This window comes from Carettochelys insculpta, chromosome 1, assembly GCF_033958435.1.
Source record: "Carettochelys insculpta isolate YL-2023 chromosome 1, ASM3395843v1, whole genome shotgun sequence".
Lineage (NCBI taxonomy): Eukaryota > Metazoa > Chordata > Testudines > Carettochelyidae > Carettochelys > Carettochelys insculpta.
This window is the reverse complement of record NC_134137.1, coordinates 36863178-36876968: the sequence shown is the minus strand read 5'-3', so window position 1 is coordinate 36876968 and position 13791 is coordinate 36863178. Positions and strand designations below refer to the sequence as shown.

Genomic DNA, 13791 nt, shown 5'->3' with positions numbered 1-13791 from the left:
AAGGAAGAGGCTGGACAACACAGAGATGGTTCTACTTCCTAGAAGAACTTGACCCAATGAATGGATGTCTTCTCTAGTATAACTACAGTGATAAGACAAAAAGAAATCCCAATGATTGTGTCAGCTTCCTCTGGGAAGATCACACATTTCCCAAATGGAAACGGAAGCAAAGATGGTATGGTGGGAAGAATAATAACAACCCTGATCATTTTTAAGCCCAAGCAAAACTTTGGAAAGGGCAGTTTCACTTGGGCTGATGCTATGCAGCTTTTAGCAATAAGGCTGTGTCGACTCAGCCCTCTCACTAAAAGTTAGTGTGTGAGAAAGCTCTTTGTTGGCTTAAGAACATAAGAACATAAGAATGGCCATACTGGGTCAGACCAAAGGTCCATCGAGCCCAGCATCCCATCTGCCGACGGTGGCCAATGCCAGGTGCCCCAGAGAAGGAGAACAGAAGACAATGATCAAGTGATTTATCTCCTGCCATCCATCTCCTGCCCTTGTTATGAAGGCTAGGGCACCATACTTTATCCTTGGCTAATAGCCATTTATGGACCTAACCTGCAAAAATTTATCAAGCTCTTTTTTAAACCCTAATAGAGTCCTGGCCTTCACAGCCTCCTTGGGCAAGGAGTTCCACAGGTTGACTGTGCGCTGTGTGAAGAAAAATTTCCTTTTATTAGTTTTGAACCTACTACCCATCAATTTCATTTGGTGTCCCCTAGTTCTTGTATTATGGGAAAAGGTAAATAATTTTTCTTTATTCACTTTCTCCACACCATTCATGATTTTATATACCTCTATCATATCGCCCCTCAATCGCCTTTTTTCCAAACTGAAAAGTCCCAGTCTCTCTAGCCTCTCCCCATATGGGACCCTTTCCAAGCCCCTAATCATCTTAGTCGCCCTTTTCTGAACCTTTTCTAATGCCAATATATCTTTTTTAAGGTGAGGAGACCACATCTGCACGCAGTACTCGAGATGTGGGCGTACCATAGTTTTATATAGGGGAAGTATGATATCTTTTGTCTTATTATCGATCCCTTTTTTAATAATTCCTAACATCCTATTTGCCTTACTAACTGCCGCTGCACACTGCGTGGATGTCTTCAGAGAACTATCCACTATAACTCCAAGATCCCTTTCCTGATCTGTCGTAGCTAAATTTGACCCCATCATGTAGTACGTGTAATTTGGGTTATTTTTTCCAACATGCATTACCTTACACTTACCCACATTAAATTTCATTTGCCATTTTGCTGCCCAATCACTCAGTTTGCTGAGATCTTTTTGTAGTTCTTCACAATCCCTTTTGCTTTTGACTGTCCTGAACAACTTGGTGTCATCTGCAAACTTTGCTTTTTAGACAACAAAATACTTCTAGCCTGCATGAGCAGCTTTCATTTTTTTGAGAGCAGGAGTGTGTTTACACTTGCACTTGCTGCATCATATATTTTATTGTTTAGTGGATGGGGAGATTAAATAACCATGAACAATAAAAGTTTTGTTGATCAATTGAAAGTGCAGACAAAGTCTGAGAGGCAGCGTATTGTCTTAAGCTTCTGTACTTCTGTACTGCATAGCTGATGGAGAAAATGACCAGTCTACCTCTCTCTGTCTCTGAGACAGGTATAGAAAGGATAAGCCTGACAAATGGTGGCATGTTTCAATAGTAAGGGATGCTTCCCTGGAACATAAAAAAACATTGTTTCCCACTCCTTCAGCCAATCTCTGAAAGCACGTGGCTTTAATTTTAACTAAAATTCAATTGTGTAAGGCACTTACCGTCCTGAAGAAGATTGTTTAAGCGAAGTAGCACTTTCAAATAACTGGGCTCTTGCAGCCACTCTGAAAATTAAGTAAAGAGACATATGGTTTTAAACTTGTCCCTTTCAATGAATTTTAGTTATGTTCATTTTCATAATCTAAGACATTTTCAGTTGTTCAGACACAAAAAAGTTAAAATAAAAATTAAGTTCTTTATTTGATTCTTATTTGATTCTAAATTGCCAGTGCTCCATTTTCAACCTGAAAGATGGAGGAGCAACGCAAAAATCAAGAAGCAACTTTTGCTGAACTTAGGTCTCAGTTCAGCAAGAAACTTATCCATATGCTCAATTTAAATGACATGAAAACTCCAGCTAGCTTCAAGTGTGTTAAATTATCTTGCTGAATTGGTAAAGCAGTAAGGAGCTCTGCTAAAAATGGTATATAAAACATCCCCACACTTTTTATTTAGTACTACTGTCTTGTCACTGAATAAACCTGAAATGAGGTACATATAGATTCTGAAGAGGGGAAAATGGGTGTTCATCATTTCTGGGTTCTATTCCCAGCGCTATCACTGACTGTCAGTCCTGTGCTTTGAGCTCTAGAAAACATTTTAAACCCAGACCTCACAGGAAAATAACCATTTATATTTTGCAATGTATTCCATCCCAAACTCTCTAGCTACTTTATCAGAGATGAAATTATTTAGAAGTGTGTGCAACGGGACACACCAGTTTCAGAGCAAAATTACATCTGTCTTGTTCTGATTTCTGACTGTCCAAAGAAAGAGGTGATTCTTTGACTTCTTCGACATATTGCATGGGCAGTCCTTGGCACTGAGGTCTCTTAAGAAGCAGAGAGACAATGTTAAAGCTGGTTGAACAGCATTAGTCAAATAATTCATTTGATGAATTTTCTCTCTTCATTATTGGCTTTGTCCAAACCCCAGTGAAGTCAAAGGGAGTCTTCCGCGGGGTGAAATTTTTCAGGTGAAACTTTTTCACCAATAGATGAAACTTTAGATTGATCAAAACATTTCGCAAACGAATACTGGTCAATTTCAGCAAGCTGTATTGGCCAAGACAAACAAACAAAACCTTTAGGAAATGTCAAAGAACATTATTTCAACATTGTTACCATGTGGCATTTTGAATTTGTAAGGCTACCACTGCAAAAAGAATTTAAGCATCATTCACAAAGCCAAAGGAGAAGGGGGTTGTGGCAGTTGTGCTACCCCTCCCTTATAATCTTTAGCCCACAAGTTAGGGCCTTCCCTGGGGATATTGGAACACCCTGTTTGAAATCTTGCTCTGGAGGAGGTGTTTGAATCCAGGTTTCCCTCTCCAGAATGACTGCTCTCATCACCAAGATATAGGGTATTTCAATCTCTCCTGCTGAAGCTGTCCTATTTCGTGCCAAGTATTTAAACAGCCATTGGGGCATACACATTCTAATCACTGCTCCAAGGACTTTTTAACTGTTTATACAAAGCAGAACAGCTGCACCTGGAGAGACTGAGCCACCCCAGCACAATGACAGCTTATAGTCTGATGGTCAGGCCACTCCCTGGGGAAGGGGAAATTTGCATTCAAGTCACTGCTTCAAAACAGCTATTCAGTAATGGGTCTCACACAACCCATCAGTGGTAACTTATGAAGGTACCACTAACTTGTCCTGTTTTTGTGACTCTAGTGCTTCATTTCTTTCGCTTTCATTAAGGACACATGAAATGGAATGTCTTCGTTCAATCCAAACCAATTAGCCACAAAAGCTACATCGGCCAGTTTATATGGGAACACAATGCCACTAAATCTGGATGACTTACACGGATCCTGGTCTCTGATAACCATTGCTTGATGTAGTATCCAATCTCAATCTCCTGCGCATTTTGGGTGGTAAGTCGGGATTCAGTGGAGGCTTTGGTGTATCTTTGGCATCAACTGAGGCTAAGCTCTGTACAGATCCACTGCAGCTTTTGTTACCTACAGGGAACAGCATGCGGGGAATACAGTAAGATTTCAGTGTGCTTTAGTAACATGTATATCATACATGTTACAAACAGGGTTTTTAAAGAAACGAAACAGTAGAGCCATTGGTGAGTAAGAAAGAGAAAAGATAGCTTATCAAGCTGAATGATAACTAGGAAAACATGATTAGTAAAAGTGGAGAGATTTATATTAGAACTTTAAAGGTGGCAGAAGACCGTTATATTGCACTGATGTATTGAAAATATTTTTGAACACTGATGATGCTAAAATTCCATTAATAAAACACTGCACAAGCCAGCCTCCGGTGCTGTGTAAAACAAATGTGCTTCCCTCTGCCCCCCAAAAAAGCAACCCAGAACATACAAAATCAGGGTTGTGAGGTTATTGTATATGAATACTAAAACTTGATTAAATTACTATTTTGATACCATATCTTAATTATTTAGGGGTAGCCGTGTTAGTCTGTATCTGCAAAAACAATGAGAAGTCCTGTGGCACCTTAATGACTAACAGATTATTGAAGCATAATCTTTTGTGGGCAACCACAAAATAACTTAACTTAATAAATAACATCAAACCATATTTTTTGTAATTCCTATTTTAAGAACAGTGCACAGACCCACTTCATCAGCTTATACTCCAATATATCTCCTAGTCTATAAGGTGCCACAGGACTTCTCATTGTTTTTAATTATATACCAAAACTTTGCATAATTTGAATTTTATATATCAGAAACAGAAGGCCCTAATGTAATCTATAAATATTCAGTAATAATGGCCAGGAAGCCTGCACACAAGATGTGCCTGTACCTGCTCTGTTCTTATATATGGCTTCTACAGGTTTCTAATAGGATTGATATTGATGATGACGATGACAATGATGACAACAGTGGTTCATATTTTCAAAGACTAATACATTTTATGCGTTTCTTGGAAGGTGGGTAGATTATACTTTATAAAGTACCCAATTTGTAGATAAGGAAACAATCACCCAAGTTGATCTATTTATTTATACTAAAGTAGCACCTACGCATCCTAGACCATACCCCATTATACTACGTACTATTCAAATCTACATAGTCAATCAGTGGAAGAGCCAGAGGCAGACCTCGGGTTCCTGTTTCCAGTCTCATGCTCAGTCCATTAGAATTTACTATCTCAATAACTGTGTTAGCCTTAGTAAACCACTACATTAAAAAGCAATTGATTTCTTTTGGCATTTATTTTAAGGACTGTGCACAGCTAATTATCAAGTTATTGTGAAAATCATCTTGAGGCCTGTTGGGCTCAGTTTTTGAGTTCCAAACCCCAAAGAGGTGGCCAGAAATCTTTTCTTTCATCCCTTGTGTGCACACAGACATGTTCAGCCAGACTTGTCAGCTATTGTCCAGACCAGGGGTGTGCAACCTGCAGCTCTGGTGCCACATGAGGCTCTTTAAGAACTTTTTTTGTGGCTCCTGAGGCTATAATTACAAAGTATACCAAAAAAAAAAAAAGAGACCCAAAAACACCTTCTGGTTATTTTCAACAAGCGGTGAACATCTAAAAGCCCAAAAATGAACAACTCACATCTAAATAGCAAATGATATATTATCTTGAAACATCGGCTAACTCCCCATAATGTTCTCCACAGAGAGAGAAGGTTCAGGAGTGAAAGTCAGGAAGAAAGTGGTACAAACACACATGTAAAGTGTGAGGAAATGGAATATGTAAAAAGTTTGTAACCATGTATCGCATTACAGATCATTGTCTGTGCACTGTTCTTAAAATAGGAATTACAAAAAGCATGGCTTGATTTTATTTATTAAGGACCATCTCGTATTCAGATGCATTGTGGCTCATGAATTATTGAGTTTTTTTTACTGAACTGAAAAAAATGGCTCTTCTTGTTATTTTGGTTGCCGACCCTTGGGCTAGACTATATGCTATACAGGGGGCCATTAAAAAAAATGTCGGACATGCTACCTACAGCACATTATGATAGTGCTTACTTAGCCTTCTTCAGCACTTGCCATTCAAAGTGCTGGTAGTTTTCTATAAAACTCCTACATGATCTTGAATTCAATTATTGTAGAAATGGTCTTGACCTCTTATGTAATGCAGCTGAAAACTTGTAGTTTGAAGTGATGGAAGTGTGGGTGCTGGGACTGGGGGTCCAAGTCTTGCCTTTCAGTCATAAAGCAAGACTCATCTTTGAGAGAGAGCTGAATCTCGGCTAGTACTCCAACCCAATGTGCAACTAAGCAGTGTTGTGAGGTGAGACTATTGTTCCAAACTGCAAGGTGGTTTGATGCCTTCTAAGTAATGTAAATGGCACAAATTAAGGGAACCTTAGAAACATTGCTCAAAAAGTGTCTGTACAACAACAGAACATGCTGGAAATATTCCAAAATAAATTAAGAAAATCATGACATGTTAATAGCGTTTTGATTAATTAATTTATTTTTTTTGGTCCATCACGTTAAACTTGGTGATGTCCCGACAGAATAACTTAACGGAACACAAAGGCTATGTCTACACCTGCTCTCTTCGACTTGCCCCCTTCTTTGAAGGGGCCATGGAAATCAGGGTGATGGGAGATATACAGCACTTCATTGGGCTAATTCTTCCCCACGGCAACTCTTCAAAATTTTGAGAAGTAAAGGCACTTTGAAGTAGCCCTTGTAAATACCCGTGGCTACATGGCATGCTGGCACTTCAAAGCTTGACACTTCAGAGTTGCCGCAGGGGAGAATTTGCCTAACGAAGCACTGCATATTCATTGCAGCACTTCATTAGTTATCTCCCATCACCATGATTACCATGCCTCCTTCGAAGAAGGGGGCAAACGTAGACATAGCCAAAGAACCTACCTTCTGCTGAAGCAATTGATCTGAGGGAGGAAGCTGCAGATCTTTTCAGCCCAGACAAACCATAAAGACCCTTTTTGGTCAGGTCTATTGGTGGAGAGGCGTTCCCTGGGCTAGTGACAGAAGCAACACTTTGACAGTCTGACTCCACATCTGTTTTTGTCGCATCCTCCTTAGAGGAGGATTCTGGACTTGTGGTCCAGAGGCCAGAGCTCTTCTGCCCGTTGGATGAAGGTGGAGATGCAATCCATGGAATTCCTCCTGGTTTCTCCCTGGGTTGGGATGATGCAGATTTTGTGGTGTTGTTTTGTTCTGATGAATGAGAAGAGAGAGATTCTATGCTGCCCATGGGCGTGCTGTCTGGGCTACTACTGTATGAATCACCTGAACAGGAGAGGGGAAAAGAAGAAAAAAGATGATATTGTGTGTGTAAATTATGCTTTCTTAAAGTGTCCACTTTCCTAATACACATGTGATCCCTGGAGCCCTCAATAATCATCAAACTCATTAGTATACGGCTTTTGCAGATAGTTCTCAAAAGAGATTTGGGTATTTGGTTAATTTGCATTTTAACATGGGCAGCTGTCTCATGCTTCCCCTTAAATGAAGGATGCAGTCCCTTATTCTTCTGATGGTCTGCTCCAACTACAGACAATAGTGACAATCCATGTGACTCCTATTAATGCCGAAGTCTCCGATTCTATTGTTTCACGGGAACTACGACTATTATTTTGTTTTACTTTGAGCTTTCCTCTCTCTTTGTAGATTGTGCACCTGGAAACTTTCAACTTTTGACTCGCTGTTCTTCAACTCCACTGCCAAAGACTGAAGGCATATGGCTCTTAGCAGGAGATGCACTTTTGCCTTTCAGGACCCCGCTCTCATAACATTTTTCTACTTAACCTGAAAATGATCCAAGAATTAGGCCTCATTAAAGCAAGCTAAAGGAATCTTGACTGGCTCCAACTAACTGATTTTACATATGGCTGAATAATGGCACTAATTATGACATTTGTTTAAAGATCAGAAGGGAAATCAAGGCAGTATCAGAACTTGTGTGATTTCTCTACACAAGGGGTGGGGTGGTAGCAGCCCATGGGCTGCCTGAATATGGAGACCAGTTCCATATGGCTTTGAGGCACAGAGTGGGGACCACCTAATTCTTTGTTAAACAAAGGTCACAGAAGTTACTTTAGACAATGGGCTGGAGTAGCAGCTAAGAAATTCCACATTTCAATGGCGATTCTTAACTCACACTTAGCTTACCATGTGTGCATGCACACATCCTGCAAGGGTTTGGTATCTGCACACGTTAGGTACACACAAACATTTGCATGTTTCTAATTTTCAAAAGCTGGTGCTAGGTTCTCCAGAACTTCCATTCTTTGGAGACTCGTACAACAATCGGACACAAAAGAAACATTCATTTCCATATTTAACTATGAATTTACTTTTTTTTTTGGCAGTATCATGAAGTCTCCTTGAGAATCTATAAAACTTCTTATGAGATCGGTTTCATACCAATGGCATTGTTAACATTTAGCAGATTAAATTTCATCTTGGCTAGAATTTGAACTGAAATTCAAACCCTCCTAATGGTAATATTAGAAAATAAAAAACTGGGTAATAATGAACAAAGTGGGACCTTTTATTCTAGTATTTAAATATATATGAAAACAAAGAATCAATTTAGGTGGCAATTTACTACCAATAAAACCCTCTACTTTTCATTATAAACCCACACAGAAGACGAGCTTTAAAGTTCTTTCTCCCTGCCGTTTACTGCTTGGCCCTTCTGTTAGGACTGCCAACATGGGTGTCAATTAACAACAGCTGCGTAGTGTTTTGGTGGTCTACTGGGACTCAGAGAGAGACCACACAGTTAATTTCACAAACATGGAGGTGCTGTCTATTTGACTAACCTCAACTCAGTTGACCTTACTGCTGAGGTGAAATGCTCTATTATACCATTTCCACTATTAAAGATCTTATAAAAGCAAACAAGATGAACATTGTACTCTTGTTAGCATTCTACTGCTTGGAGAAGGTCATTTCAAATCATTTGGTGGTTAGGTTGGAATAACAAATGCAGCACAACGCATTTTCAAATGCTTTACGGCACACAAGAACTGCTTGACAGAACAGGCTGTGAAAGGATCAAGGAAAGCCTTAATTCAACACCACCGACGTCTGCTCTCTTCATTGTTACCTCCCATAGAACCACTGCAAATAAGCATCCAATGTGCATTGAGCACAGCACAGCAATTACCATTGCTTACTAATTAACAAGCAGAAGAACTAAAGAAAAAGACATGGGCAGGAAGATAAATAGCTAAGTATGAACAAACTTACTATCATGGTCTGCCAGACATGGGGTATATCTTCCTTTGGGTTTGCGTGAGCCTGTTGAGAGGCAAATTGCTCTTGTTCTCCTGGAAGCTGAACGGGACTGAGGCTGAGGAAGAGGAATGTTGGGGTCTGGTGCAGTGTGAAATATCTGTAAGTACAGAAACTTACCATAAATAATTTCCATTTTCTTAAAGCAATGATTAACAATTTGCTTATTTTGCCCACTTACAGTAGAATGTTAATAAGAACTTTTTGCAAGAAATTAAAATGAAAGTTCACTGAAGAGAGATTTTTGTTTTGATTTAATTTTGCAATCTAATAATTACAGCACTGGATTAGTGCATCACAACATGCAAGTGAAACTGACAGACAGGAGACTATAAAAAAATTAACTGAACTAGTTTACTTTCAGTGTTCCTCCTAAGAGAAATAAACGAAACAATCCACAACTGGTGGGAAATACAATTGCTGTTTAACATTACATCCATTCCAGTAACCCAATGTACTATTAGTAACAAAGGAAGAGAGTTGGATTTTCAAAAATCTTTATTTTTTTTTCACCTGAAAATATCCTTTGGCATAGTGGATAGTGTCAGGGAAAAGCTGTGGTGGGGTCACCATGAACCTGTGTTCATTTTGTCAGCTCCTAGCCGAAAGGAGGGACTACACATTCCAGTGAGATTTTGGCCATCTCCTGCACAGTGCTAGGGGGCTGCTCCTTGTCCTTATACCTTTCATTTCCCCCAAACAGCAGGCCAGAATATGGCCCATGGTTTTACTTAAGAAAGAAACATTCTATCTGAAATGGGATCTTCTATAACTGCAGTAGAACCTTTATTTGTAGGAATTTGCTGAAGATAGTAAACAGGAGACCTGGCAGCATGTTTAACTGCACTTGCATCACAAGTTATATTGAAGTAAAAGGTTCCCGATGCAGCTCTTTTACCTTTTCATAATGCTCTATCAAAATTTCAACTACAATATTCTGAAACTTAATGTTCATCATAGCGGCCACTGTTTCCTCCTGTGCTCTCATCAGAGTTGGCCCAAAGATAACACCGAGGTTGGAGACGGTCATGAGATTTTGCTGACTGTGCAATGATACCCTGCAAAGGAATTTTAAAACAGGCTAATTAAACATTCTTTAAATACTGTGCTCATCTCCCGTTCCAATAAGGCACATTCCATCACAGAAGTGGACTCTTTTTTGCTCACTAGCTCAAGTTTCACTTTTAAAAATGGTTTGACTTGGGTCTGCATGCTGCAGTGTGGATAGCAGAGCCTCAGGACTGAGCCTGGGTTAGAAAATTCCCAACCTAGGGTTCACAAACAGCATAGATGCTCAAATCCTTGTTTCTCTAACCCACAGTCAGCTAAGTTGTGTCTCACTGCAGGGGAGACTAACCCCGGAAAAAGGGTTTCTTATTTAAACAAACAAACAAAAAGAAACCTCCAGAGCCCCCAGGTGACCAGAGGAGCTACAAGTGGGACTTTGTGAAGGAGTGAGAGATGCATTCCCTCCAGGTCCTGCTCTAGAGCAGAGACACCCTAGCGACAGAATGAGGAAACACAAGTCTAAGGTTTTGCTTCAATGAAAAATCAGTAGCAAGGAGAGAAGGCTATAATGCTCCTTAGGACTATAACCTACCACTAGAAGGGTGCCAGAAATCCCTCTAGAAAAGAAACACATGGGAGAGGGGAAGCAGAAAGGGAGAGAAAACAAACTAAACACCCAACACTCCTATCAAGCATATTCTAAACACAGTCCAAGAATAACTCCCTCAAAAAAACAAAAAGGTCCAACCAAACAAATACAATATAACTAGCAAACATAAGGCCCACAACTTAGGACAATAACTCCCCCAATCCCCTCCCCAGCCCCCAACCCTGAAAATCTCCACACCAACTCTGCAAGAGTAAATGAGATGCAGGCAGAAATCCAGCAGCAGAGTGGAGCTTTTCCAGTTTACTGCCCTGAACACAGCACACACAATGACCTGACTCATGGGCAGGTGGTATGTGTGTGCATGCAGCTGTGCAAGAAGTGAACAGGCTTCTGAGGCTAGAGTAGCTGAACTGAAGGAGCTAAGGACAACGGAGAGACATGTAGCGACTTTCAAGGACAGAAGAAAATCTCACTTCTGTTCTAATAGCTTCTGTGGTGTTATGGATGACTGTCTTGGGGAAGAAGGAATGCCAAGATGCAATGCAGTGAATCCCATAGTTAAAACCCTCCTTCCTGATAACGTCATGGTATCCTCTTGCACTAAGGACACACCTTCTAGGAAGAGGACTCCAATCATTAGGAAGAGCAAGCTAATGGGGAATTTGATTATTAGAAATATAGACCATTGGTTTGTGCTGATAGGAAGAACCACAAGGAAAATTGCAAGCCTATGTACAATGCAGAGGAGGAGCTGGTGATTGGTATATGGAAGCCGCACAAGTGCCCAGCTTACAGAGAACACAGAGGCCGGTATTGGTCTGCAGCCCGCAGGAGCTAGGGCACCAGGTGTACTGGCTATAGATCCTGCCTGGGAACTATCTCTCTCCCACTGAATGGCTTGACTGAGTAGAAAGCTAAGTGTTGGCTGCTCCTCCCTAACTGATGGACCTGGGCTTGTTGCCAGCCAGGTCTCACCAAGTGTTGGCTGACTTGTTACCATGGGCAGTGAGTTGTTATTGCCTGGGATTGTTGCCAGCCAGGTCCCACTAATTGTTGGATGCCCTAACCTGACTGAGGCTGTGGGCTAAAAAGGCTCCCTGCTACTCAGCCAGCCACAGGTTAGAGCCTGGTCATCACTGCTGATTCCCCTGGATGGTGTCACTCCAGGAGGGAGTTCAGCAAGGGGGCATAGCTTCCCACGCTGCCAAACTGTACCATAGTATTTGTATGGATAGAATGTCCCTGCTTGAATTCTAAGCATATAACAGGAGGAATTAACTACTGATCACCTGTCCAGGATGGTACAAAACATAACAACAACGAAGGAATGCAAAGATAAAATTTCTCCTACACCCGTTGTTTTTTTGTGCCAGTACTGAGTATCAGCACCTTGGCAGTACCAGCCATAGGATCCATGGTGGTGGCTGGGGAGGGGTGGTGGACAAACAGGGAGACGACTGAGTAGAAGCTCCTCTTTTTTTTCCTTAAACAAAAACAGCACTGATTACACCTTAAATAAGCGCTTCTTGGATTACCCTAGACATCACAAGGCAAGAGGTAATTCTTAATTTAGCCCCACACTGAGCATAGGATTTGGTCCAAGCGGTGACTATAGCTGAACTGGTCAGTAGTAACTAGTGTAATGTAATTAAATTTTACATTCTTGAAGGGATAAAAATTCCAAAGAAACCCGTCACAGTAATATCACATTTAAAAAAAGGGAATGACATAAAATGTGGAAGCTAGATAAATGGAAATTACAGTAAAAGGAATATTTTTAAGAGTGAAATTCTTGCAAACTGCATGAAGGTTATTAAAAACACCTTAACAGAGGCATAAACTAAACATATACCCCAAATAAAGTAACAATAACCATCCCAGCAGAGTAAAAAGCAGCTAAAGGCAAAAAGGCGTCCTTTAAAAAGTGGAAGTCAAATTCTACTGAGGAAAACAGAAAGGAACATACACATTGGCAAGTCAAATGTAAAGGTTTAGTAAGGAGGCCAACAACAAATTTGAAGATAAATGAGCTAAAGATATAAAAACCAACAGCAATTTTGAAAGAACACATCAGAAGCAGGAAGTGTGCCAAACAGTCAGTGGGGCCATTGATTAATGGAGGTGCTGAAGGAGCACTCAAGGCAGATAACATGGCCATTGCGGAGAAGCTAAATGAATTTTTAGTCTTCACTCCAGAAAACATTCCTACCTCTGAGCCATTCTCTGCAGAGGAACACATCTGAGGAACTGTCTCAGCAATGGAAGTTTAGGAGTTAACTGATACATTAAATAGTAATAGGTCACCAAGATATGATGGTATTTACCAAAGCGTTCTGAAAGAACCCAAATATGCTAACTATAGCATGTAACCTCTTGCTTATATCAGTCTCTGTAGTAGGCAGCTAATGCAATGCCTAATTTAAAAGGCTCCTTCAATTCCTGCAATTACAGACCAGTAAACCTAACTTTATTACCAGGCAAATTGGTTGAAACTAAAGTAAATAATAGAGTTATCACATAGATGAACATGATAAGTTAGGGAAGGGTCAACACAGCCCTTTGTTTATATGACTGTTGATGGTGGTCAGACCTAGAAGTCCATGTAGCCTAGTAGCCTGTCTTTTGACAGTGGCTGACACCAGGTGTCCCAACGAGAATGTGTAGAACAGGTAATTTCCAAGTGATCCATCCTGTCACCCATTCCCAGCTTCTGAAAGGAGAAATCATGCCTCATAATCTATTAGAATTATTCGAGGGTGTCACCAACTACCTGGAAAAGGGCGATGTAGGTGGGTATAGCTTACTTGGACTTGAAATTCAGAAAGACTTTGACAAGGTCCATCACCAAGGCCTTCAAGCAAACTTATCAATAATGGGGTAAAAACAAGGGTGCTCTCAAGGATCTGTAACCAGTTAAAACACAGGAAACAAGGGTTGTAGCCAGACAGAATCCCCCCCTGCTCTACTCCATCTTGCCTCTGTTAGGTGCTTCAGAGCACAAAGGAAACAGCCCAGTCTTGGAATGTCTGAGAGCACAGACGCGCTAACTCAAGCATAGTCTTTGATGCCTCAGAGCACAGATGGACTGTCTCATCATGACCCTGAACAGACCGAAACCAGACAACAAAAGACAAATGGGCTAGCAGACGACAAAGGCCTCAGGCTGCCC

General features: G+C 40.6%; 1 protein-coding gene across 2 annotated transcripts in view; it reads right to left on the bottom strand.

Annotated features, from left to right (window-relative positions):
• Positions 1–13791, bottom strand: part of ARHGAP42 (Rho GTPase activating protein 42) — a 296232-nt gene that overhangs the window by 23027 nt on the left and 259414 nt on the right. For both annotated transcript variants that reach the window (XM_074984495.1, XM_074984504.1), the window contains 5 exons: positions 9903–10062; positions 8960–9104; positions 6611–6991; positions 3596–3752; positions 1786–1848 (listed from right to left, as the gene is read on the bottom strand). In XM_074984495.1, coding sequence (XP_074840596.1) covers positions 1786–1848; positions 3596–3752; positions 6611–6991; positions 8960–9104; positions 9903–10062 — 906 coding nt within the window. The remainder of the gene's footprint in view (positions 1–1785; positions 1849–3595; positions 3753–6610; positions 6992–8959; positions 9105–9902; positions 10063–13791) is intronic.